This window comes from Populus alba, chromosome 5 (assembly GCF_005239225.2).
Source record: "Populus alba chromosome 5, ASM523922v2, whole genome shotgun sequence".
NCBI classification, from domain to species: Eukaryota; Viridiplantae; Streptophyta; class Magnoliopsida; order Malpighiales; family Salicaceae; genus Populus; species Populus alba.
In genome coordinates this window covers 19,377,265-19,404,971 of record NC_133288.1, presented here as the reverse complement: position 1 = coordinate 19,404,971, position 27,707 = coordinate 19,377,265, and the positions used below count along the sequence as shown (strand labels likewise).

The 27,707-nt window shown below is 33.6% G+C and overlaps 2 protein-coding genes across 4 annotated transcripts; both read left to right on the top strand.

Annotated features, from left to right (window-relative positions):
• Positions 1–1,507: 1,507 nt before the first annotated feature.
• Positions 1,508–7,125, top strand: LOC118061739 (persulfide dioxygenase ETHE1 homolog, mitochondrial). Of its 3 annotated transcripts, XM_073409387.1 has the most exons (11): positions 1,508–2,011; positions 2,161–2,289; positions 2,363–2,470; positions 4,154–4,288; positions 4,392–4,433; positions 4,535–4,594; positions 4,676–4,729; positions 5,065–5,089; positions 5,184–5,300; positions 6,692–6,719; positions 6,816–7,125. In XM_073409387.1, the coding sequence occupies exons 1-9, from the start codon at positions 1,778–1,780 to the stop codon at positions 5,288–5,290; spliced, it is 894 nt and encodes a 297-aa protein (XP_073265488.1). In that variant the 5' UTR covers positions 1,508–1,777; the 3' UTR covers positions 5,291–5,300; positions 6,692–6,719; positions 6,816–7,125. The 3 variants fall into 3 exon arrangements, with proteins under 3 accessions (XP_073265488.1, XP_034931178.1, XP_034931180.1); XM_035075287.2 differs by lacking the exon at positions 6,692–6,719 and having other exon boundaries at positions 1,509–2,011; XM_035075289.2 differs by having other exon boundaries at positions 1,509–2,011; positions 6,692–7,125.
• A 14,968-nt stretch (positions 7,126–22,093) lies between these two features.
• On the top strand, positions 22,094–24,380 carry LOC118061740 (aspartyl protease family protein 2). Its single transcript, XM_035075291.2, has one exon. It carries the CDS (start codon positions 22,457–22,459, stop codon positions 24,155–24,157), a length of 1,701 nt encoding a protein of 566 aa, XP_034931182.1. The 5' UTR covers positions 22,094–22,456; the 3' UTR covers positions 24,158–24,380.
• Positions 24,381–27,707: the final 3,327 nt, after the last annotated feature.

The following is a 27,707-nucleotide window of genomic DNA, read 5'->3' as shown; positions in this document are numbered from 1 at the left end:
ATTTTCTTTTCGGTTATAGTAGTGATTTATTTTTTTTCGATATTTTAAAGGTCCCATAGTGTAACGGATATCCACATCTAGTTTTTAAACTATATCAACATCATGTATACATTTTTAAAATTATGATTTTTTTAAGTGAAAAACAAGAATATGTTATTTATTCTAAATAAAACAAATAAAAATATATATAAACCAATAAATAAAAAAAATAGTTGTAACTCTAATTAAACATTAAAACATAAAGCTAATTTTCCTAGTACATGCAAATATTTAACCCCAAATAACTTTTTTATATATGTTTTTATTTAGGAAAATTTACCTTGATTATCTTGTAGTTAGATTTTTTTCACTGTATCCATTATTTTGAAATTATAACTTACATCATCAGTCAATAAAATTTTTAAATTTTCGTATATAATTCTTCAAATTCTCAAATTTTTTTAAATCCTAACCCTAAGCTTATATTCTCAAATTTTCTCTTTCAACTCCAACAAAATACAATATTATAATAAAACATCACAAACAGAAACTACCTAGATCCTCGCCATTCCCCGCCCACCCAACCATCTGAGTTCCCACCAACACATCCAACCAATATCCTTTCACATATCTTCTAATCGCAGGCCCGCAGCCACCTCTTGAATTGACATTTTTGATATGGCAGGTTGGTAGATTTTTTTTGGTATTTTAATTTAGCCATCATGAGATTTAAGGCATGTATGAAAGTGGAGGTATTAAGCAAAAGGGACAGTTGTGGAGAGGGCGTCTAGGAAAGCAATTAGGCCTTGTCCGCCACCAGTGGCGGGGGATGACCATTGGATCCACGAGGATCATCTTGAAGTGTTCCACAATTTTGTTCGGAAGACGGCAGTGTAATAGAAGTTGAGGGCGAAATGCTTTTTCATTAGGTTGCCTGGATTGTGTGAAGAATTCATGTCCTTGGTCTGTCTTCGCCTACCAGAGCAAGGAACTTTGTTGATATATACCCTGGGAGTACTGAATTATCAGAACTGCTTTAGAGTATATTTGAGAATGTGGTTCCTGTTGCTTTTAAAAGTGTTTTTTATTTAAAAAAGTATGTTGATAATTTTTTTTATTTTTTAAAAATTATTTTTGAGATCACACATCAAAATGATTTGAAAATATCAAAAACATATTAATTCAAAACAAAAAAAATTAAAAAAATTTTTTTTTAAATTTTTTTCATAAATACTTTTAAAAAGAACTTCTAAAAAAACCCTCTCACTGGTTGCTATTTTTTGGAGTTACGCTGAAAAAGGAATCTGGGTGGTCGGATTCCGACGAGGATAAAAGGAAAGGGTGTGTACGTGTGTTACCCAGTAAGTATATATTAAATCGAAAAATTAATCAAATGTTAAAAAAAAAAAAAAAAGCCAGCTGCAGCCTGGCCTAGGATAAAAAAGCTTAAGCGCCTGATCAAATGGAAAACATTTTCTATCAATGAACACTTCCTGAAAGGTCTGAATTGAAAAACAAAAACAAATTCAGTGGGCAAAGTGACAACAGCAAAAATTGAAGAGACAAAAATAAAAAAGAGGAAAAAAGGGGCTATGAACAGGGGAGCCAACAGAAAACTGTGAGAAGATAGGTAATGGGAGCAGAAGACTGCAAGAGATTAAACAGTGGGCGCGGAAAACTGTTTTAGTTGATTAGGTAATATTATTCACCAATTATTGACGTCCCTATCGCCTGCTGACCTCGCAAACCACCATTGATCTGATCGTCAAGCTAATCAATAACAACAGCAAAATCAACAATGCCTCGAATACATACACTTCGACTCCCTCTCTCCAATCTCTCATTATTCTCTTCACAATCCCAAAAACCCAGACTCAACAACAACTATCGCACAATGATGAATTACACAAAGGCAGCATCGTCTCAGGCCTTCAAGAACAAGAAGCTCTTGTTTCGCCAGCTTTTCGAGAAGGATTCCTCTACTTACACCTATTTGTTGGCTGATGTCGCTCATCCTGATAAACCTGCTCTGGTTAAGTAGATCGACCATTTACCCTCTCTCTCTCCTTTCTAATTATTTAAATTAAAATATTCAAATTGTTTTTTTTTTTTTTTGGTATTGAACTCGAACTAGAATTAAAATTTATTAATTTATATAACGTGGTTCTCCTCCCTCTGCAGTTAATTGACCCAGTTGATAAGACAGTAGACAGGGACCTTTCCCTTGTAAAAGAGCTGGGGTTGAAGTTAATTTATGCTATAAACACCCATGTTCATGCTGATCATGTGACTGGAACTGGCTTGATTAAGGTCACAACACTCCTTCTACTCTGCATATATGATTTCATTTCATGTCATTGACTGCTATTTCCTTACTTTGCAGACTAAGGTTCCTTCTGTGAAATCTATTATTTCGAAAGCAAGCAAATCGAAAGCTGATCTTCTCATTGAAGCTGGCGATAAAATTCATTTTGGGGATCTTTTTCTTGAGGTAATAATGATTTTATTGCTTTTGATTTTGGTGTCCGTCCCAGGCGTTTAGAGCTAGGGTATTTTTTTTAATTAATTAATTATTAGAATAACAGCAATGAAATGTACCCAACAATTTGTAATCTGGTTACAACTAACAATGAATTACTGGCTAGAGTTACCAAGTTTAGTTGTTATCTTAACCGCAACAAAGGGACTCCATGGATAGTGCCCGTACTTTCAGTTTTTTTTCTTATTGAAATTTGATTGGATGTGGAGAGAAGCTATTTTCTTCATGTGAATCCAGCTAGGCATTATTGCCTAAGTCAATATTGCATACCGTCTTCTAACAAAGAATGGAGAGCCATCAACTTTCCGCGAGGCTATAAAAGCACAGATATATCCATGTGGATGACAGCAATACAAGAGGAGATTGAAGCTCCACAAAAGAATAACACTTGGGATCTTGTTCCGCTACCACAAGGAAGAAAGGCCGTTGGTAACTAATAAGAATTACAATTTTTCTCTTCTAATAGGAGAACAACTGAAATATCTCTATTATTAGGAGAATACACCTCACTTACTCTCTCACAAATACCTCACAACTTTATTGGATTACTCTCTCTTCACCTTCTCTCTTCTTGCTTTCTATCTTGGTGTGCTTAAGGCTTGGATGCATTGCCTATTTATAGGCAAGCATCCAGCCTTTGTCTTGCAAAAGACAAGAAGCAAGTGACACCAATTAGTGCTGCAAGTGGCACCGAATTGGTGCCCACATTTATTGACTTAGGTAATAATGCCTAGCTGACTTCACATTCAAGTCGTACCACTGGGAAAAATATTTCATTGAAGACTATTTCTTTTTTTTTGAATATATCCTTTCAGCGGTATTGTGCAATATTGGTGGTGAAATGATATACTTAGAAAGAATGAATAGACTTCAATGAAATATTTTTCCCGATGGCACGACTTGAATATTAATCCAACAGCTAGGTATTATTGTCTAAGTCAATAAATGTGGGCACCAATTCGGTGCCACTTGCAGCACCAATTGGTGCCACTTGCTTCTTGTCTTTTGCAAGACAAAGGCTAGATGCTTGCATATAAGTAAGTAATGCATCTAAGCCTTAAGCACACAAAGATAGAGAGAAGGTGAAGAGAGAGTAATCCTACAAAGTTGTGAGATATTTGTGAGAGAATAAGTGATGTGTTTTCTCTTAGTAATAGAGAGATTTCAGTTGTTCTTCTATTAGAAGAGAGGTTGTAATTCTCACATTACTTAGTAAAATCCTTCTATACTTGCAGGTGGACGTAGCTAAATTTGGATGAACCATGTAAATTCTTGTGTGTCTCATTTCTCATTTTATCCCATCCCTTGCCTTTTATCTTGTTAGGTTTGCATGACAGTTTCCTAACACTTCAGACACTAGACATATCAAACTTCAATCAAACATAAAATTTGAATGAATTGACGCATGAAGAGTGTGATTTATGAGGGAGAGAAGTGCCCTCAGATTGAAAGAAAAAAATAAATAACCATCTGATTTTGCTGCTAGTAGTAGAATCATCATATACTTTTTTTCCAATTAAATTATTGGGATGGAAAATAAAAATGCATTGTTTATTATTTTTTCACACCTCATCCATCTATTTGTTTGTCTTTATCATCATGCATATCTATTCTTCTATATTTCTGTTTTGGCAGGTTCGAGCTACTCCGGGTCATACACTGGGTTGTGTCACATATGTTACTGGAGATGGGTCAGATCAGCCTCAACCAAGGATGGCTTTCACCGGAGATGCATTGCTAATTCGTGGATGTGGAAGAACTGATTTTCAGGTCTGGCCTGTTTTATCTTTTTGAATGTAACTTGCTGGGAATTTGAGGGCATTTTATGGAAATTATTAAGCAGCATTTTCAATCCCATTAATTTTACTTACAGGGCGGAAGTGCACATCAACTCTACCAGTCAGTACATTCACAGGCAAGGACATTAGATGAGGAATAACATATGATTTTCTATTTAAAAAAAGAGAGACAATCAGTAATATTTATTTAACATTTGCCTCATTTTAATGGAACCAGATATTTTCATTGCCCAAGGAAACCTTGATATATCCTGCTCATGATTACCGGGGATTCACTGTATGGAGCCATCTCTTACTTTTTTTAGATTACTAGAGCTGTCATGCAGATGCTTATGCTTAACCTTTGTGTGACGTCCAGGTCAGCACTGTTGGGGAGGAAACGCAATATAATCCCAGACTGACCAAAGACGAGGTAATTCTTTTGTTCCTTTGTGTCATGGCCCGGTCTTTTTAGATTGTATTTTCCTTGTGGAAGTCATTGTTCTTATCCAATTATTAGTTAGTAGGTTGCAACTTACTAGTATTTCATAGTAATATTTAGTCTTTAACATATCAAACAAAATTCAGATCATCATTTAATATACTGATTTCCTATGAGAAGAGGCTGATTCTTAGTTTACTTGAATATTACAAGAGCCTGCCAAAATTTGAAATTTCCATATTTATTTATTTTTCCTTTGCATGCAGACCTCATGTCATTCTCTAAGTAATGCAATTCTTGCAATAACCTTTTTCTTCTTTCTGCAGGAAATGTTCAAGAGTATCATGGAAAGTAAGTAACTTCATCTATTTAATATTCTATTCAATACTGCTAGTTTTTCTACATCTTTTGAACATTGAATTTAAAGATAATTCATTGTTTACAGATCTGAATCTTCCATATCCAAAGATGATTGACATAGCTGTTCCTTCAAATATGGTCTGCGGGCTGCAAGATCTGTCTGTGAAGCCTGTTGATGCCTCGTCAAACTAGATATAATCAGGTGCAGTTTTCTTACAGTATTGTTGGATAAAGGAGTTAACTTTGTCTAGATTATAAATAAGTTATCTGCACTGATTGCTCTGGTGTATTTTACTCCTGCACAATATCATATATATAAAAGGACAGAAAACACCCTGAGATTTTATTAGGGATAAACTTTTCCTTGTAGCTTTGCAACCTTCCGAATCCTTGACCACCAATTAAGAACACATAAGTTGGCTGTTGCAATGACTGCAACATCACCATCTGGTATTGATGTTATTAGAAAATGGACATGGATTACATTACAAAACTTATATAAGCATCTTAAAAAAATAAAAGAATGTGTTTGTTCAAATTAAAAGAATAGGTTGTCCTTAAAAAGAAGAGGCATTAAAAAACTAATAAATGACGTATATTATCCATAGTCATAATTCCATTGATAAATTTTATAGTAGAATTGTGATTCAATCCCAGACGACAATTTAGGATGAGAGAAATATGTGCTTCATTCGCAATGCTCACTGTGATTGCTCCAGTGCACCCAAATACTAGAACTGGGTATTCAACCTGATCATGGTCCCTTTCGTTCAAGTGGCATATGGGTTCCTTGACATTTGCGTTAAGTCATTGAAATTGGATAAATGCCAGTCCTGTTGTATTCGCTAGTAACTCCTCATTGTTATTACTTTTTTTCCCCATTCATAAGGAGGTTAAGCCCTCGCCTTCCCCAATGCGAGCAGGATTTGAACCCAAGTCACTTTATACCATGTCAATTGACTTTACTGGCGAAGCTGGGTAGCTGACACCTGTTGTCATTTATATAAGTGTGGCTGTTTTAACATTCCTCAAAATTTCATATTGTGGCCCTCATAGTGATGAAGCTCAATGGATTTTGGAGATGGATGCTTGTTTTTGTACTTTGTAGAATGAGATTGATGATCTTTATCTAATTGAAATGAACTGGGGACTCGATTGGGCTACCTAGTCTGAAATGAAAGAGAATTGATGTTGGTTGGTGGTTTTCTGGTGGGATTTTGAACAAGGACTTGGTCCCTACTCAGTTGTTGACTTGTATAACTGGTTACTCCTCTTCTAGTGATTACTTATTCTCGTATATAAACTTAAAGGAAAAAGGCCTTAAGAAAAAAACTGCTCTCGGCAATTTTAGGTGTAATAGCTACTACATTTTTGAATGATAGCTGTGATCATTACTATTATGTGCAATTAATAGAAGTATTACCAATTACTAAGATTTAGTATATTGATACAAACAATTAAAGCTAAATTCGGAAGAGATATGATTTAAATGTATTCTATGCTTCTATGACTCCAAAGTTATCTAGTCGAAAAGTAAACTTGCATAATTTTAATATTCAATTCTTGCAATAACCTTTTTCTTCTTTCTGCCAGAAATGTTCAAGAGCATCATGGAAAGGAAGTAACTTCATCTATTTTGATATTCTATTTGAATAACACTGCTAGTTTTTTTATATCTTTTGAAGATTGAGTTTAAAGACAATTCATTTTTTTACAGATCTGAATCTTCCATATCCAAAGATGATTGACATAGCTGTTCTTTCAAATATGGTCGGTGGGCTGCAAGATCTGTCTGTGAAGCATGTTGATGCCTCGTCGAACTAGATATAAGCACTAGATATAAGCAGGTGCGGTTTTCTTATAATATTGTTGGATGAAGGGGTTAACTTTATGTAGATTATAAATAAGTTATTCATAGAAAAGGAAGAAGAAGTTATCTGCACTGATTGCTCTGGTGTATTTTACTCGTCCACAACATCATATATATAAAAGAATGGAGAACACCCTGAGATTTTATTAGAGATAAACTTGGGGCCCCTCATTACCCTTTTTTCTCCTTGTAGCTTTGTCCTTGACCACCAATTAAGAAAACATAAGCTGGCTGTTCTGTTACAATGAATGCAGCATCACCATCTGGTATTGATGTTGTTAGAAAACGGACATGGATTACATTAGAAAACTTCTAAAAGCATCTTGAAAAATAAAAGAACGTGTTTGTTCAACCTGATTGTGGTCCCTTTTGTTCAAGGAGCGTATGGGTTCATCGACATTTGCGTTAATGTTTTTGAAATTGGACGCATGCCTGTCGTGTTCTATTTGTTACTAATTCCCCTTTGTTATTTACTTTTTTGTTTCCCGTTCACAAGGAGGTCTATTAATGTTGGGCTACAAAATAGGGGTAGCACTACCCTTCCTTAATGCGAGCAGCATGCTGGTTTTTTTTTTTTTTTTTTGAAGCCTAATCGAAAAGAAAAGAAGTTAAAAAGAAGTAGAAGAAGAAGAAGAAAAAAAGGCAAGAAAAGAAGAGCGGGGCTGGAAAAATATGTAAATTTATAAATTTTATTCAATTTATCAAAAAAAATTGTCTTAACATCTAGAAAAATATTATATAAATACTAAAATCCTAGTCGAAACAAAAAATTGGATTTGGATCTAAATAAAGTCTAATAAAAAATTCTAAATAAAATTCAATAACACAAGGGTTGATGTATTATTCGTCATTATGAATCATATGGACATGTGAACTATGTTTCAAGTCTAATATCCTCATTAACTCTCCTAGGATTAGAAGAACTTGACCCATCAAGTATAGTTTAAGGTGACTTTGATAACACTCTCAAAGATAAAAGATCAAATTATTATGATATCTCTCCAGTATTTCTAGTATAGTATGAATCTGGTCACCTAACTCATATACTGAGATTCATTGAACTTTACCATTCCTGACAAAAATAACTTATGCATCCAAAATAGAATGTTTTTTTGGATTACAAAAAGAGGCTCGAACACAAGAACTCTTCGGAGGGGGGGTTGCTGCCAGTTGAGCTATATGCTCATTGGCAAAGTAGCATTAATATGTTTTTTTTATGTCAATGAAAAGGAGAGTGAGGTTGAGATATCAAAAGGAGTTAATGATAGATTGTGTTTTATATATAATAAGGTTCTTTATGTTAAAAGTACAACTAATATTAAAGTTTAATGGTATAACTATTTGATTCAATCATTTGCAACATTTTGAATGGCCAACACTACTCACTTGCAATTTATAACTAGTTTTCGAGGACACCGTTCATGTCTAATTTGTATTATGAAATAATCTCCAACATTAAGTACATAATGATACTTGTGTAAATTATCTTGAAATTTATATTGTTCATTACTTGAATTTGTTCATTGATCTCAATATGTAAATTATAAACTCTACATACAAAAGACTCAGCTTAATCAAACATCCTAGCACGAGGAGACATGAGAAAAAGATTTATGAGTTTTTTAGGCTTATAACTATAAACACTAAATAACTAAAGGGGTGGAATGAGACAAATATTATTCAAAATTCGAGTAAATATGATTTGGACACAACCTAATAACTTAGAATTATTTTTATCTTCCTCATCACGTGTATAAGGTAAGGGATTAAAGAGCTCAACATATCACTCAAAATCTATTAAATTTTGATTGTCAAGCATATGGCATAAGATATTAGGGAGCTCAAGTGGACATGTATCTAGAATATCTTCTAACACTACGTTTACCTCTTAAGACAATTTCACTAGTGAGTCTCCTAAAATTTCCTTTGCCACTAAAGCAAACTTAATATATTCTTCATTAACCTTATTTTTCAGACTCATTAGAACTAGTTGTGTTAAGTTTCTTTTCTTGTATATCCTCTTCATTTATATCACTAAAGTCCTCAAGATTAAGTTTATACACTTGCACATGATAGTTTTTCTTTTTACTTATCTACATCCTTATGTTATTGGGTGACTAAGGGTTTAGAGGAACAATTGACAAAGATATGATAGAAATCTTAACATTTAGCGCACTAAATCTTTGAACTCATCTTAGACATTTCATTGATGACTTGTTTGCCTTTATCTTCTTTATAAATTTAGGCACTATTATGATTAGATCTATGGGGTGAATCACTTAATAAAGACCCATTATTTTTGAACCGAGACTTATAAGAGGTAATACAAGGATCCTGATGTTTTGTCCATTGATTCTTTATAAACAACTCATAATCTTGCACTACAGTATAAGCTTAGCCAAGATTGAAAACACCTACAAGCACGATCTTTTTCCTAAAATCACCATTCAAACTTTTACAAAACCTATATAAAACCATGACTTCATTCTTTTTTATGGCACATCTCTTCATGTAATCATTAACTTGTGCTATATACTCATTGACAAACCCTTTTCCATTGCCAAGATTATTTCATTGGTCTAAAAGCTTTTCTTTATAAAATTGATGTAGGTGTTTTTCCTATAATTTTTGTTTCATATTATTCCAATAAGTGATAAGAGGTTTACCTCTTCTCTATGAATAATCTTCAACATATTCCGAATAAAGTTAAGCTCTTTCAATGAGCTTTATCTTAGCAAACTTAATTCTTAAGTTGTAACAATAAAAAAACGTTATCCATATCACTAATCCACCTATTAAAAATTGAAGGCTAATGACGACTATCAAAAGTGGAGGCCTCTATTTTATAAGGGCTCATGACTTGTTCATTAAGGTCATCGTCTCTAGAGTAACCTGGATAATATTCATACTAGTGACGCTCAATGTGAACTTGCTTATAGTGGTTATTGCTGTAATTTTTATTGGTTTTTGAGTACTTTATTCAAAAACTCTCTATGGATTTAACTCTTTTAGACATGTTGGTCGTTGGTTTGCGTAAGCTTTAATTCCCCTCGAATGACTCTAATGGTATAACTAATCACTAATGGTCGGGTCTATGGTAAATGTATATTTAATGTTAGATACTAGATGATCATTACACAAATTTATATAATACTAACTTAGGGATGAAATTGAGATCACAAATTGCTTGATAATAACGATAAACTACTTGGATCGATGTTGTTGGTGCAGGTAGAACTAACTTTTGATACTTGCATTTTTTTTCCACTTTTCTCTCAAATTTTTTTCCATAGTCACTTTTCACTTTCTTTTTGTTTTTTTTTGACTTTTTTTCAACTTTTTTCAATAATAAAGAAAAGAAATTACAACTAAAAACAAATACATAAATAAATAAATAAAAATGAATTTTGCGGAGAAGCGAGGTAGTGAGGGACTGTGGTGTTGGCCTTCTTTTTGTCACAACTTTCTGGCTTTCATTTGAAACGCCCAATTGATTAATTTTTGAAGAATTTGAATCTTCTATAACTGTCAATAATGGAGACTGAAAAAGAAAAATTACTGTACAATCACTCGTGTATAACTTCCTACCTAAAGATGACTCCTCCTCATTGTGCTGGGTCTCTTCGATCACCGGCAATGAAGAAAGATTGGTGTTCATGGCAAGCGCTCACATCAAACCAAGAAACAGGCGTCAACACAGGTCATCTTCTGTCAAGTCACATCCACCACCAAACAAGCAATTCTGGACTCCCGGCCGTGATACATTCCACGGGCAATAAACAGTTTCATAAATGCAAATGTTGAAATCGTCAAAACAGGCCGGTGCAAGCTCTGACTTGTTGATGCGGGCTGTTAATGCACTGTTGTGCTGGCCGTGGTTGTGGGTGGCTGAAGTGGTGTTGAATCTTTGACGTGGGGGCTGATGGGTGTGGCCTTTCTTTCTTTTCTCAGATCACATTATTGTTGATCTTGATGCACTGCTTTTTCTTCTGCTCTTTTTCAGATCATGTGTCGAAGAGGGTCAATTGTGAATGTGATACAAATAGTATTTCTTTAAATTTTAATTTTTATTATTATTTTTTTATATTTTCAGATTGTTTTAATGTTCTAATTTTAAAAATAATTTTTTAAAATAAAAAAATATTATTTTAATATATATCTAAATAAAAAATATTTTGAACTGCAACCGTTACTATAATCTTAAACAAGTAAAAATATATCAATTTATGATTTATTTTGAATTTTTAAGAATTTGAATTAGTCTATGTATTGTTTATGCTTGAGTATCTAAGTTGAAGTGAGATATAAAAAAAAAATTGAAACCTAATAAAAAAAACTAAATGAAAGAAAAAATGGAAAAGAAAGATTGAGTGTTGAAAAAGCCTATAATTTTATAAATTTTATTCCATTCATAAAAAATATTATCTAATATTTATAAAATTAACATATAAATACTAAAATATTAACTAGAACAAATAATTAAACTTTTAGTTAATTAAAGAAAATACTTAAAAATAATTAAATTAAATTAAACAACCAAACCTAAATAAAATTGAATAAAACAAAAATTAAATTATTCTCTGTCATCATAATCATACAGTGGGGTGTAAACTATATTTCGGGTATGAAGTCCCATCACAAGTCACTTGAAACCATGTCAAGTGACTTTACAGGCTAGCTGCCACGTGGTGTCATTTAAGTAAGCGTGGCTGAGTTAAGAGATTCGTCAAAGTTTCACACTGCCCCTCGTAGTGATGAAGTTCAATGTTATTATTCTCTAGCTAGGATGGATGTTTTGAAGAGAAGATCAAACTCCAACTCACTGAGTTGGTGTGTGTTTTGTACTCTGCGGGGTATTGGTCTGAAATGAAAGAGGATTGATGTTGGCTGTAGGTTTTTTGAACAAGGACTTATTCTTAAAGGAAAAAAAAAAAAAACCTTAAGGAAAACCTGGTCTCAACGATTTTAGGTTTAATTCGCTACTTCATTTTTGAATTATAGCTGCAATCGTTGCTATTATGTGCTAATTAATACAATTATTACTAATTACCAGTTAATTAATATATTCATACAAATAATTAAAGATGTGCTTGAAAATGTGATAATCATTGTTTTTCAAAATATTTTTTATTTGAAAATACATTAAAATAAATTTTATATTTTAAAAAAATATTTTTTAATATCAACATATTAAAATAATCTAAAAATCTAAAAAAATAATTTTAAATAAAAAAATTAAATTTTCTTGAAAAGCGGGAAATAATCTGAACTTTATTAGCTAAATAAATTTATTTTTAATTTTTTTTATATTAATATATTGAAATGATTCAAAATTTAAAAAATTAATTTCAATCTAAATTTTTTATATAAAAACTCGATTTATACCATAAAAATAAACATGCACTAACATATTAAACATAGCCTGACCTCTGATCATGAAGCAACTCCATCGCCGTCCCAGATGCAGCAGCTACTAACGAAGGAGTGGGGACATGCACTTACCATGTACGCCGTAGAATCTGCCTGTAAGATCGAATTATTAAAATGTATGAAATCGAGGGGGAAATTATGTTAAGAAGGAAAAAACACAATTCGATTCTTTACTTTTATAGTCATTTTTTAAAACTTAATTAAAATTAATCTTTTAATTATTTTCATTATCATATTAACCAAACACTCATTTTAGTTCTACCCCTTAAATTTGTTAATACTAAACAGTGATTATTAATGATTGTTTTTAAAGTATTTTTTATTTAAAAAAATATTAAAATAATATATATTTTTTATTTTTTATATTAGTTTATCAAAATCATCTAAAAATAAAAATAAATAATTTAAAACAAATAAATAAATATATTTTAAAAAAAACACAGCCACGCAGCTGCAAGAACAAAAGCAATTAGTACTTGTTTCTAGAATATTAATTAATCTGTACATAGTAGTAATATTAAAGCTATATAAATCCCTTAAATTTGCAGAATTAAATTGTTTTTATCCTAAGTAATACTTGTTTCTCTTCAAATTAATTTGTGTTTATCGTAAGCGAACAAGAATTTAAGGTTTTGAATTTATATATTCGAATGGATAACCACTAAAAAGAAGAAGAAGAAGAAGCCAGCCAATTAGTCAACGAGTTGAAAAAAACATGGCGAAGTCCCCACTATCAAATCACTCAAGTACGAGCTTCTTTCTTTCTTTCTTTCTTTGTTTTTTTAAGTAGCCTATCGTATAAGTCACAACTTCCCCTTCTATTTTTAATTGTTTTTTTAATTGTATTTTTAGTTTGAAAATATATTAAATTGATATTTTTTTATTGTTTTAGGATAATATTAATGTAATAATTTTAAATATAAAAAAATCTAAAAATACTTATTTTAACATATTTTCAAATAAAAAATATTTTAAAAAATACTTTATACCATAATTTCAAATACTTTCTGAATAAGATGGTATCTCTACTATAAGCGTAGTTTTCTTTCTATCTTCCTTTCAAGGAACCATCTATGAGATTATATAACTCTCGGCACAACTTTTCTTTTTTTCTTTTTTTTAATTTCCTTGTTTTTTTAGTTTTTTTTTTATTCTTTGTTTCGTATTGTGTTTTTCACATATGTTTTAAAAGAGTGTTTTTCTTGAAAAAAACATTAGATTTATATTTTATTTGAGTACTTTATTATTATTTAGATGTATTTATATAAAAAAAAATAAAAGAAATTATTTTGATGACGACTTTGTGGGGATTTTCGTTTTCGTTACTTCTTTTTGTTTAAAGAATCTGGGAGGAAATTAAGAGCGCACCCTCGTGTGACGGGAATTGTCTTCCGTCCATAAGCTGAAAAATGAAGTTATTATTAGAACAAGGAAAAAAACCATGCGATATGCACGTAAATGTAAAAAATGCAAGATAATTTTTCAACGGTAGTGATGATGATTTCCCCCATCGCTTGATCCACAAGGTATGCTTGCCTTTTGACCACTTGACAGCTACGTGTAAGGGTTAACCAAACAACTGGCATTTTTTATCTTTTATTTTTCATATAATTTCTGGTAAAAACGCCAAGAACATGGAGCAGACCCTAGAGAGCATCTCTCTTTCAAGGGCAACGACTTTGGAGCAGTTTTTTTTGTTTGACTACCACTTCCGGCCGAAACGTATTGAGAAAAACCGACGAACCAGTAGAAATGTTGATGGGATGGAAAGACGATGAGATTTGAAATCAAATATTAGAGTTTAATCTTTCCAGACAAAGCATCAAGTCTCTGTGTGTGATTGAATTCCACACCAGATTCTCCAATTTTCAAAATCTTTTGCTTCCACCTCGAAACAAGCACTTCCTCGATCTTTACTTGCATGGATTGAACAATATTTTATTACTTGATCTTTCGATGGCTCTTTGAGCCAAACTTAAACGTGATTGCGTGTTGGGAATCCCACAACACCACCAACTTTTGTGTGTGAATCCAGAAGTCCACAACCTTTCCGTCCTTTTCTTGCTCGCCAGTCGTTCGTAAGGCATCAGTATCATTCATGGAATAATACAATATGGTATATACACTGTATTTTCAATTGCATGACTGGGTCGCGGATCATCTTCAGGTTAAAATTAGTCGTCAATTCTACTAATTTTAAACACTCTTTCTCTGTAATGATGGCCGTGTTCTCAAAATCGCAGCCCTCTTGAATTGTTAAATGATTATTTACGGGATAGACCGCAGGTTTTTCTTCGTGCTGTGTCAGGAATAACCAAGGGATTCCGTAAAAAAAAAACTAATTCCACGTATACAATGGAAGACAAAACCCTGCAAAAACTTCCACTCCCTCGGAATGGCATGCCGGAGTTCTTTTCTTTTTCCGTCCACTTTCTCACCCGGCGGTAAGAATCCGACATCTTATTCTTGATCACAAGCCGGGAATAAAACTGTAGCCTTGCACTAATTATCCACGCAACTAGTAGTGGGGAGTCCTGAACCTGGCTAAAATCCCAAGAAATTGATTTAAGATTTTCACAGCAAACTTCACGACTCATGAAAACGATGGTCATTAGCGTGCGTATTTATTTCACTTTGACAATTCATAGACTCCCCTGATGTTTACTCTTGTAGGGTGTTTGGGAGTGTGGTAGCTGTTGCTTTTCAAATAGCTTTTCGTGCCAAAAAGCATGCCAATAATGTTTTTTCATTTTTTAAAAATTATTTTTGATATCAGCACATCAAAACGATCCAAAAAGTACAAACCGTACTTAATTTTAGCAAAAAAAAAAAAAAAAAATTTCAAAATTTGCTCAAAAGCAGGTTCGACCTCAGCCCCAAACGGGCTCTTGGAAGGGAGCAAGAACAAGTAACACGCCCAGCTAGGCGCAGTCTAGTCTACATTCATTATCAACGCAAGTGGGTTTCCAGCTCATGTTGAAATACAAAGTCCATCACGGTGTATAAGAATCAAATAACTTAATCTTCAAATTCTTAAATAATATTCCACACTAACGGCAGAACAAACAGAATACGACGTGTATATTTCAGGAGTCATGTATCGATATTATATAATATACTAAAAAAATCAGGATTTTTTCTCAACTACTTCACTGTTTACATGGAGAGATAAGATTCGGGACGTTCAATATCATTTGCAATTTTCATTTCTAGATTATTTCCTGAGCGTCATAGAATTTCCCAGCACAAAACTAATATGATATCAAATAATTCCTTTTTTTTTAATATAAGAATGAAAAAAACAAGGGGTGACGGAGACAAAACCCATGTACCAATGCCACACGACCTAGGGGCACTTCGGTGCCATCTATTTCCCCTTTCGATGCACACACAACACACCATGTGGTTATTATTCTTCGGAGTCCACAATTATGCAAATTCATTGGTCCAAGCAACCAGATTTGATAGTTGAAAATTCACACCCATTTAATTATTTTATACGCATAAACTAAATTTCATGGCTGCTACGGCATTTATGTTTGCCGCAGACCACTCCCCCTCCCAACCTCCCTTGGAGTCCTTTTCTTCCTCTCAATCCGTATTTCAATGCCATTGGCCTTCGAGTCTCTGGACATTCCAAAGAAAATTTAATGCGAACATTCCCTTTATTTTAGATTATTTTCTATTTAATAAGAGATAAAAATTAAGAAATTAATTAGAAACAATCGAGAAAAAATATAATCTCCAAGGAGGAAAAATCATATGATACCGATATATATATACATATAGACACACACCACTCAAGCATCGTAAATAACCATGAATAATTCAACTTAAAATAAGAAAAATCGTTAAAGAAATTCTTAAAATAAAATAGGAACTTGTATGATATATTTTTATAGAATAAGAGAGTAAAAACAAAATGGAGTCTAAAGAAGAAAAGCAAGTCCTTCCGTATTCACCAATGCGGAGCTATATCAGCGACGAGCAGGGCAGCACCGAAGGTTCCTTTCACGAGCTTGCAATGGACGGCAAATAAGAAAATTACTTCCACTTCGATATCGTCATGCCTGATGCGTTGGCATTTGTTTTGTATTTTCATTGAATTTGCCTGATAAGTCATAAACCTACGGCATCATTATTGCTGCCTTTTCTCCTCTGTTTTCCCCCCTCTCCGTTGCTCTCGTAACTATTTTTCCAACAAAGTGTGCCTGAGAATACAATAATAATTATTTTTTAAAATGTTCTTGACAACAGCACCTTAGAATCAAATTTTTAAAATATAGTCTCAACGCGTTCCAAACTAAATCTACTACATCTGTTCCAGCACGCTCAAATGGAAGCCCGAACTCCTCATGCTTTGTAATGATAATTTTAGGTAAATTAAAAGCTCGTACAACCCAAGAACAGGTTCCACGACACATGCAGTGTTTGAAGGTTCAAGGTCACAGGTTTCAATCCCCGCATTCGGAGGCCAATTATCGCCCAGGCATTCACACAGGTTAGCCGTAATCTAGTCGGGTGCCGTGTGGCGATGCAAGTCGTGTATTTGGCCAGGAAAAATTCTAACCTTAAGTTGGGTGCTGAGGGAGGGCAAGTCCTTAGTCTACTTTCCTCAAATAGAAAATGAAGCGTGTCAAATCGTGAAGTGACTGACCGATTTATAACGAATAAACAGTCACTTTAATCTCCTTGGAATAATTCTATTTCCTCTTGGTTTCTTGGAACATCAATTCAAGAGAATAGACAAGTGTAATTCGACGTATTTTTATCTTTTAGGATCCTCTTCTTCTTCTTCTTCAAAGTCTTGCTAAGAATCAACTTAGCTCGATCGATCCGTGTTGTCCTCTCATCGACGCAACCATTTAAAAGAAATGCCCTCCCTCGTGTGCGGCACGCCATGTACTAGCATTAAGCCACTTGTGTTTCTGTGTTTCGGGATAAAAAAATCAGGGAGAATTCCTCGCATGGACCTAAATAATAGTGTTAAGAAAAGTCGCTATGCCAAACACACATATTATTAAAACGACCAGTTAATCCAAATTCCAGCACATTTAATAACATTATGTCTGATGCAGTCCTTTGTCTTCTTGAACTTAGTTGAATCGAGGATGAAATCTTTGCTTTAGATTCTTCAAAGGTTTTTTTTAGAAGACACACCCTATACGTTAAGGTATTCATAGGAAGATGTTTTTTATTCTCTTTTTATCATAGAGATATCTTGGCAAGATAAAAGAAAATGAACTAACACCTAGTTTTATAATAACTAGAAATTGTAATTGGTTTGTTAAAGATTTTTGAGTAAAGAGTTAAATATGTTAAAAAAAAAAAAATTCACACTTAAACATCATACCATAGTAGACTACTTTATATTTGTTTTTAAAGAAAAAAGGTATCTACTATGTGCGCATAAAAATACTTTTGCCTTAACTTAATGTTGTGTTTCTGACAGCGAAGCGCAAAGTCTAGGATTTATTAATAACTACTAATACTTGCAATATCAATCTAGAGATTTTATAGAGGTAAAAGGTTTATATGACTGAAGATAATGATTTGGGACTCAAGTATAGCAATGATGCCCTCAATCCTTATTTTTAGCTATATGTGTGAAACTCGAAAAAATATTTAGTGATGAATTAAGCTCTAGCCCATTTTCTTTGGTTACACAATTTATATTCTTATTTTAAAAAGTTAAGTTTTGACTTTACTATGACAAAATCCTTTTAAAAATTTTACCATACACAGGTCGATTCTTTGATAAAAACAAAATATTATATTTTTTGAAAACCATAAAGTTTTAACTTTTTAGGAACATAACCTTTTTAAACATTATACCACCCACGAGTTGACTCTTTAATAAAACTAAATTTTTATGTACTCAATTTTTCAAAGAAAACAAGATTACACTTTTTAGATGACAACAATCAACTTCCTGGGAACAAAACCATTTTAAGGATTATATTGTTCCTTGGTTGATTCTCCAGGAAAAAGAAAATTTTATTTACATATCTTTTTAGTGAAAACAAAAATTATATTCTTTAGATGATAAAATTCAATTTCTCAGGGACATGACCTTTTTAAGGATTATAGCATCCTAAAGTGTACAATGACCGACCAACATTACACAAAGAAACCCATATAATACACCATTTAAACTTAAGTCTCATAATAATCCAAAAAATATATCCATACATAAGGGAAAGATGGCCACATATTACAAATCATCCAACAAACCCTAATTAATATTGATAAATATGATCTAACATTGAAGTCATATATGTATAGTAAATTAATCAAAATGATTAAGTCAATGGTATACAAGCAAATGCATATTCACGGATTAAAAAACCAACAAACAAGTTACAAATCATTCGAAAAATAAAGAAATCAAAATGTTAAGGTTCAAAATAAACCTTTGTGAGTTTCTAAAGTCAATTGAAAGTTGATGGAATTGGATCTATTCGTGTGGCACGTGATGGTCACGCGCAAGTCTCGATTGACTCATAAAAAATATGATGTGCTGTGTGACATATGTGTTCTACATTTCAATGTTGAAACCTGCAGAATTAACAACAAATAATGTGGTTTTTTAACAGAAAACTATTATAATCATTATTGGGTTGTTTTATGTAGATTTTTGTCAGGTTTCATGTTGGAAATATGGCAAATCTTGGGTTATTTTGGGTTCTTTATAAATGTTGGTTCAACACCGTTAGTGGTGGCTTATATAAAAGGTTTAATCAACTGGGAAAAAAAAGAAGGTTACATTGCTATTCAGGACATCAATGGTAGGGCATTGTTTTAATGGTGTTCAAGCTCGATCAAGAATAAAAGATTGGTGAGGAAAGGTTTTAAGGCTACGAAATAGTTGAGAAATAGGAGAACTAAGTGAGGTTTTAAAAGTATGGATAGATAGGTGGACTAAGTGGTAGTCATTGCTACTAATAAGGAGGTTGTTAATTGTTTTAGGTTTAAATTGTTGTTGTTAATCAACAATTTGGTTGTCATGGTTTCTTCTTTTTTTTTTTTTTGAAAAGAAAAGGGGAAATTTGTTTTTATTTCTAATATTTTTCTGGGTTTTTTTTTGTTTTTTTTTTTTTGGCTTTAGTTGACTAGTTTTTTTTTTTTTTCCCGTAATAGTGTTTATGTGTGTCTGTCCCTTCTATTTATATTGTCTAGGACTCATTAAACAAAAAAATTCAATACTGAAAAAATATTGTTATAGTATTTTATATTATTTCATGTTTTATATTATTTCCTTCTTGATTGTGGATTTCTAATTGGAAAATCCCATGGTCCAAATTAATCAAAAGTTTATTTTCTTAATTGTGTAGGATCTCTTCCTGTAATTTTGTAATTTTGTTTGATTATTCTTCTTCTTTTCTCTTATTTGCATGATATTCCATTATATTTTAGTCCTTAGCCATATTGGTCCCTTTTTCTTTCTCTCTTCTCAATTCAATCCCTAATTTTTTTTTATTTATCTATTTTATCATACAAACTAAAACGAAACAAAATACAAAAAATTATGAAAATTGGTTTGAACTTCATGGAGCCGTATATTTTGAAAAGGAAATTATATTTTTAAAAAATATATGAGAAAATTAGGGGTTAAAAATGGATTATGACATTTCTTGCAACTCATAAGATGTATTTTCTAGTTTTTTTATGGTGTAATTCGTGAAGTATATAATTGACAGTAACAAATTTCTTTCCTCATAAGTTATAGAAAGCTCCCAAACTTATCAACAACTCATCATATTTTTTAGTTTGATTTTTACATTCAATAATATCATTTTACTTATATGAATAAGAATCACTAATCTAATGGATAATATCATTTTAAGAACAAAATTTAATAAAATATACCTCATATTGTCCAACTTTATTGCATTTTGTTGGTTTTAAACTTTATTTTTATAATCCTTAAAAATTTTAAGAGCGTTAATTTTATTTTTTTAAATAAATATAATAATACTTTGCAATTATTTACTAAAGTAAAACAGAGCAAAACAATAAAGAAGTTAGAAGGAAGAGAGAACATAATTTTTTTCTCCATATAAAACTGAATCCTCCCACCCACCCCTATTTATGCACATGAGATTAGGGATAAAAAAAAATGTTAGAATTAATTTGAATTAGTCATAATTAATTCCTGACATTAATTCTTGGATTAATTTCTAGTTTCAAAAATAAAGATAGAAATTGAAAAACAAAATTGTCCCTATATTAATTCTCATTGTCAAAATTCAAATTTAAAATTGAAAAAAAAAAAAAAACAGACAACACTAATCCTGACTAGTTTAATGAATTTGGACAGATAAATAATCATAGGCTAGCAAAAAGATTTATGTATCAAAAAATTATTTTTTACGAACTCTAGCTTGACTCTGGGTTCGAGTGCCAGATTACTAACGTTGTTAGAACTCTGTTTACTACGGAGTTCAAGACCAGTGACGGTATCCTCTGATAGCACTATTTTTTATTTTTTTTATTTCTGAGGCACATGTATGCGCACGCGCAGTGGCGATTACACGCGGTGACGGAGTCATCCGTCCTGTCAAAAGACAAGTTAGATTTTGGCAACCCTTCTGTGCGTGTTAACTGACCACTCCTCTCTCTCTCTCTCTCTCTCTCTCTCTGTGCGTGTTAACTGACCACTCCTTTTCTGAGTTGTTAGCGTTTAATGACTTCAACTACTTTATTTATTTATTTATTTTATTTTTATGTGCCTGTCTTTGTTAACCATTTTTATACACAATCTTGCTCGGTTTTTTTTGTTGCAAATTTCTAAATTTTCTATTTGACAAATTAGGTATGCAAGCTCAGACTCGTAATGAAGTGTTGGTTTAACCATTAAAATAATGTTATATTTTTATAAATATAAATATAAATATAAAAATAAAAATTTAATTTTTAAAAAATACACTTATTAAAAAAGATAAATATAAATATCGAATAAGACTAACCTTATTCTTTAAAAGAATGTGAGAATACCTAAATAAATAAAAAAAAACAAAAATCCCAGCAGACATGTCTTCTGTTTTTTATCTAGCAACGTATAAAAAATAAATAAATAGCTTAAATTTAAAATTATTTTTGAACCATAAATGTTATACTGTGGTCGGTTAATTAAATATCTTAAAATATAATGCTTTTCTCTTTTTAATTATGGTTTGTCCCATGGAAGCTGTTTTTCACCTTTTCTTTGGTACAACGAAGGTGTGAATACGCAAATTTTTTTGCGTCTGTCTCCTTTCACCTTCAGTCAAACTTATAGGTTTCACTTTCAAGAAGTCAAAACTCACCGCCAGAGGAAGAAGATTAAAATGGTAGTTGTTTTTTAAGGTATTAACATATTAAAGTAATATTTTTTAAATTTTTAAAAAATTATTTTTAATATTAGCTTGTTAAAAGTATTTGAAAATATAAAAAATATATATTTTTAAAAAAACATTTTAAAAACAAAGAATATTACCAGTGTCTTTGCCGGCTTGCGTAGCTGTAATGGACTAATGTTATAGGACCACTACAAATCTACAAGTACAGTGAAAGGCAAATGAAACAAGAAGCAGAGAGGAAAAAACCCGACAAGAAAAGGAAGACCTGGTAAAATAATAATAATAATAATAATGATAATAATAATATTAAATGCATACTATCCTTCTCTTTTCCTTTTTAATTTTCCTTATTCAAACCGCGTGTAGGCAGAGGCTCTGCGTAATATTCAAAGTCTAATCTTTCGGTCTAACTTAGAACTCACAAAGACCACCACAACAAAGCAAGACTTCTCTTCTCCTCAAACGTTAATCCTTAGCCCTTTTCTTTTCCTTTCTTTTGTATCATAAATACTTGCATTAAACAACATTTTCATTACCAGACGTAGATTTATTTGTTGTCTTTTTTTTCTTTCACTTCTCTAAGCCAACGACCTTTCAAGCTTTCAGTTGATTTTTGCTATATATATCTCTTCTTGTTTGAGCTTTCTTGGCATTCTTGCCTTCTTGTTTGATTGATGTACGATTTCCTCTGGGACCAAAGAAGAAGGGATTGTTGCTATGTTGTCCAGGTCTTTTATTGTTCTTTTTCTTTTTTTACTCCTCTCTGGTGCTTTTGAAGCTATCGCCGGAATCCATGACCATAGAAAGAATGTTAAATCCAACATCTCTACTCTTGCCGGCATCGAATTGCCTGATCATATGAGCTTCAATGCAGTTTCTTCTTCAACAACAAACACAGGTTGTGACCTGGATACTTCAAAGAAAGGCAAACAATCACAGACAATAGTCTCGCAAGAAGATTTTGATCTTCTTGAAGATGACGACGACGACGATGAAGGAGGGGAAGAGGAAAAGGAGGCTAAACAGACGGTCAAACTCCACTTGAAGCACAGGTCAAAGGATAGAAAATCTGAGGGCAAAGAATCTTTCGTGGAATCCACAAACCGGGACTTGGCTAGAATTCAGACTCTCCACACAAGGATCATTGAGAAGAAGAATCAAAATGACATTTCCAGGCTCAAGAAAGATAAGGAGCGGCCGGAAAAGCAAATCAAGACGGTGGTTGCCCCGGCAGCATCGCCTGAATCTCATGGAACTGGGCTTTCCGGGCAGCTCATGGCGACTTTGGAGTCAGGGGTGAGTCTTGGCTCTGGAGAGTATTTCATGGATGTGTTTATCGGTACCCCTCCTAAACACTACTCTTTGATTCTTGATACTGGTAGTGACCTTAATTGGATTCAATGCGTTCCTTGTCATGATTGTTTTGAGCAAAATGGACCTTATTATGATCCTAAGGAGTCTAGTTCCTTTAGGAATATAGGTTGCCATGATCCTCGGTGTCATTTGGTTTCTTCTCCCGATCCTCCTCAGCCTTGCAAGGCTGAAAATCAGACATGCCCTTATTTCTATTGGTACGGTGATAGCTCTAATACAACCGGTGATTTTGCACTTGAAACATTCACGGTTAATCTCACATCGCCTACCGGGAAGTCAGAATTTAAGAGAGTGGAGAATGTTATGTTTGGTTGTGGTCATTGGAATAGAGGCTTGTTCCATGGGGCCTCAGGATTGTTAGGTCTTGGGAGAGGGCCTCTTTCATTTTCCTCCCAGCTTCAGTCTCTGTATGGTCACTCGTTTTCGTATTGCTTGGTTGACAGAAATAGTGACACTAATGTTAGCAGCAAGTTGATTTTTGGCGAGGATAAGGAGCTCTTGAATCACCCAGAATTGAATTTTACTACATTGGTTGGGGGCAAAGAAAATCCAGTAGACACATTTTATTACGTTCAAATAAAATCGATCGTGGTCGGAGGAGAAGTGCTGAACATCCCAGAGGGCACTTGGAATATGACCTCGGATGGTGTTCGGGGTACAATTGTGGATTCCGGCACCACACTTAGTTATTTCGCAGAACCAGCCTATCAGATTATAAAGGATGCATTTGTTAAGAAGGTGAAGGGCTATGCAATTGTACAAGATTTTCCAATTTTGGATCCTTGCTACAATGTCTCTGGTGTTGAGAAGATAGAGTTGCCCGATTTCGGCATTCTGTTTGCTGATGGAGCAGTCTGGAATTTCCCCGTCGAGAACTACTTCATCCGGCTAGATCCGGAGGAAGTTGTTTGCCTGGCAATTTTGGGCACTCCTCGATCCGCTCTTTCAATAATTGGCAACTATCAGCAGCAAAATTTCCACGTTTTGTATGACACCAAGAAGTCTAGGCTGGGGTATGCACCAATGAACTGTGCAGATGTCTGACATCCTAATAGAATCTCCTGATGGTAGGAAACAAACTGTACACATGGTGCTCGGGAGGGAGATTTTTTTTGTTTTATTTCCTTTAAAAGTAGAGTATAGATTCATTTTTTCTTTCTTTCTTTTGAGTTTCAGATAATTACACTCGCTATGATCATGAACACTACCTCAAGCTGCCTTACAAAAATGTATTATTGCTATTTAACGAATCTCTTTTAGAAGTTAATTTAGTGTTTCTTTTTGCCTGGTTGTATAAGAGAAAGTTTCCTTGACAAATGACTTGTGTGATTTACACCTGAAGACCATCAGTGGCTCATTCTTGTTCAAACGAGGCCTTGATGTCCACCGGTCCCGCAATTCTGCCCCTGTAATCGGGCATTCTGTGTTGGTACTTCATTACTCACTGGTTGCTCAAAGACTAATGCCCTCTTCCCCACCAACCCCTGTATAAGATTTATTATTCAAATAAGGAAGAATGGTACAATGGCTGTTTCCTAATAATGTTCTGCCATAAAAGAAGAACAGAAAGTCGCCAACCTTTTTAGGCATGTCATTTGGACAGTGAATACTATATGCGAGGAAAGGGTCAATGTTTTGCTGTGTCTCCTTATTTCATAATGGCGCACTAATCCTGTCTCCAAATGCTTGATGGTAGCTTTTGTTGAATAAACAGGTTCCTGGAAGGAAATAGCCATGTTTTTAGGTACAAACTTTAGGTTTAACCTCGCGTTGCAATTCATTGCTTTTCAGTTTTTCCTCGAACATGTCTCCTTGGCTCACCAAAGTCCAGGTTCAAACCCAAGACCTCTCCCCCCATGAGAGAGTGAACAACATTCGTCTAATACTAAACCAAAAGAATTCTAATCTTACAATTGAAGCCAGTGTGTATTCTCCTCATAAAGAAGAAAATAATATGCTGACAAAACTATGTTCAAGCTTGCTGTCTCTTTTGACTTGAACATCTTGTTTGAAAACTGATTGTCCTTTTTAATGACATGAACATGAACTTCAACAAAAAGAATTGATTATTAAAAGATAACTGCTAAAAAAAAGCTTAAATGCAGGAGCTTTGCCCTCGTGAAAGGCGCTAGTTCTTGCATCATTCTTCGGCAAGATACCAAGGTTTCTTATATTCTAGCCCTCATCGCTTGTTTTGCAACGTGGCTCATCACTGATATAAATAATAATGCGCATCTGAAGTGGGCATTATTTTGACGTAGAGTAGAATGGCATATCTTGGTTGTTTTCCTAGCTTTTTCCTGTCGCTGTAATGGAGGGGGGGTCAACTGTTAGGGTTAGGTGCGCAAACCACTGTATACAAAGAAAGAAAGAGTCAATCTTTAGGGGGTGGCTATTTGTTTTCTATATTTTCCACCGTCTTTTACTTCCTAGTTGCAACTCATGCCCCATTAAACAATCTCTTCTCTTTGTGTGCTATTTTCGTAGTCGTTATCGGAAAGCATACGAGCAAATAGGACTCTTGGAATCAAATCGTCTCCTAGCCCATGCAAGCCTGATCTGGAACTTTTGGGGCTCAGTTAACGCAAACCTGTGCCTGTAGCCCCACCTTTTGTAAATATTATTATGATCTTGCAAGAAAACAAGAAGCCTAATCATTGAAGAATTCGCAGATCTGAAATTTGATCTGCACTCGTCATTTTTTCTGTTTGTTCTAATGTTGGGCCTATAATAATCTTTTAAATTCAGAGACGCGGGGGGGGGGGGGGGGATTAAAATTGCTCTTCCAGCGCGTACGCGACTCGAAGCCCCTTGACTACGCTGTCGTTGCGACTTGCGAGTTAATCCAGAAGAGGGAAATAGGCTTGAATTATGAAGAAGGGAGGTAAAGAATCGACAGGGCAGGAGCTGGCCACTGTGGCTCTTGAAGGGCTATACGCAACGTTTCATCTTCAGTCATACGCAGCGTTTTATCCTTAGCTATACACATCGTTTTTCATTTATGTTTCATTTACTTTCAGTGAGGAGATGGCCACGTGTGGTTATGTAAGTGTTTAGAATTCCTTAAATGTTGGAAGCATGTCACTGTCACTACAGGTATATCTTGTAATAGAATGGACACAGAAGGATACGAGAAAAATTATAATGAATGAATGAATGAAGCGGAAGACTCGGGTGAATCAGTTCTCTTCTTTAACATAATTTCTATTCCTCCATTGTTACCTCCTTATTGAGGATATTGGTCCAATTACTGATATTTCTCCTACTCATTCTAATGGAGAATTTGTTGGTTGGAACTCGAACTCTCATCAAGTGGTATAAGAGCCACAAACCAAGTGATGAAGATGTTAAAAGGGTATGGCCAAAAACTAGAAAATACAACATCCAATCACGAAGCCAAGTTTGGAGAGTTGAAAGATCTTATCAGTGGGTTAGCTAGCTTATCAACAAAGTTTTATCCTGCAGAAACTACAATTATCTATGGGAAAAACCAGTAATGCAAGTAATCAGCAGGTTAATCATGGGGGAGAGTATGCTGCAAAAACATAAACCTAAACGAGATTCTCCTAATCTTGATGGGAATTATGTGCACAAATGCCTCTACAAATGGTAAGGAGTCTTGGTAATCAAGGAGTAAGATGGAATGAGTAAGTAGATGCTTTGTGTTGTAGGTTTGAAGGTCAAAAAGATCCATTCAATAAGCTTAAGGATCTCAAACAAACCTATATAGAGGATTTCGTTATCCGAGATAAGCTTTAGTGTTTTTTAGGAGGGGTTTGGAGGTGGAGATTAAAAACAATGAAAATATTTTAGCCCAAAGCTTTAAATCAAGCCTATAACGTAGCCAGTTTACAAGAGAATAATACTCTCTTATAGACATTATCACCAGGGTTACTATGAACACTCCTCCCAAATCATGAACTCAGCCAGCCAAACCAGATTTACTCCCATATAAAAACCATCACAAAAATACAACATCCGTGACTGCCATTCTGCCACTTGCCAAAAACAGCCCCAATCCAGCTCACCAAACCAACCAACCCAAAAATACCCTAGCAAACCCACCAAATCCATAAAAATAACATAAAGAACTGGAAGAAAAAATAAACTATGTACTTTCACTCACTAAGGATGACTAGGAAAGTTTGATAAACATTCATCAGAGTTGTAGCAAATGAAGCCTAATCTTTGAAGAATTCGCAGATCTGAAATTTGATCTGAACTCGTCATTCTTTTTGTTTGTTCTAATGTTGGGCCTATAATAATCTTTTGAATCCTTAAAAGATTACAACAAAGATTCTTCAGCTTCTACAACGTTACTGGCATCTCAATGTTCTTTCAAATTCAGAGAGGAGAGGGAAAAATTAAAACTGCTGTTCCAGTGCGTATGCGACTCAGAGCCACTTGACTATGCTATATGATAGATTTGCAGCAGCAGCAGCAGCAAAAATAAGGTAAGGACAGGCTATTTATATTGCGGCTGTTCATGAAGTGAATATATATAGGCTGAAAGATCGCAATGCATAGCCATTTGGCATCTTTGTTAGCGATTTCAAAGACCATGACCATGGAACAGAGTAAAGGATTCCGTTGC

Coding starts and splice junctions, on each gene's coding strand:
- LOC118061740 (XM_035075291.2), top strand. CDS start 22,457: ATGTTGTCCAGGTCTTTTATTGTTCTTTTTCTTTTTTTACTCCTCTCT.
- LOC118061739 (XM_073409387.1), top strand. CDS start 1,778: ATGCCTCGAATACATACACTTCGACTCCCTCTCTCCAATCTCTCATTA. Junction 2,471..4,153: donor TTGGGGATCTTTTTCTTGAG/GTAATAATGATT, acceptor CTGTTTTGGCAG/GTTCGAGCTACTCCGGGTCA. Junction 4,289..4,391: donor GTGGAAGAACTGATTTTCAG/GTCTGGCCTGTT, acceptor TTTTACTTACAG/GGCGGAAGTGCACATCAACT.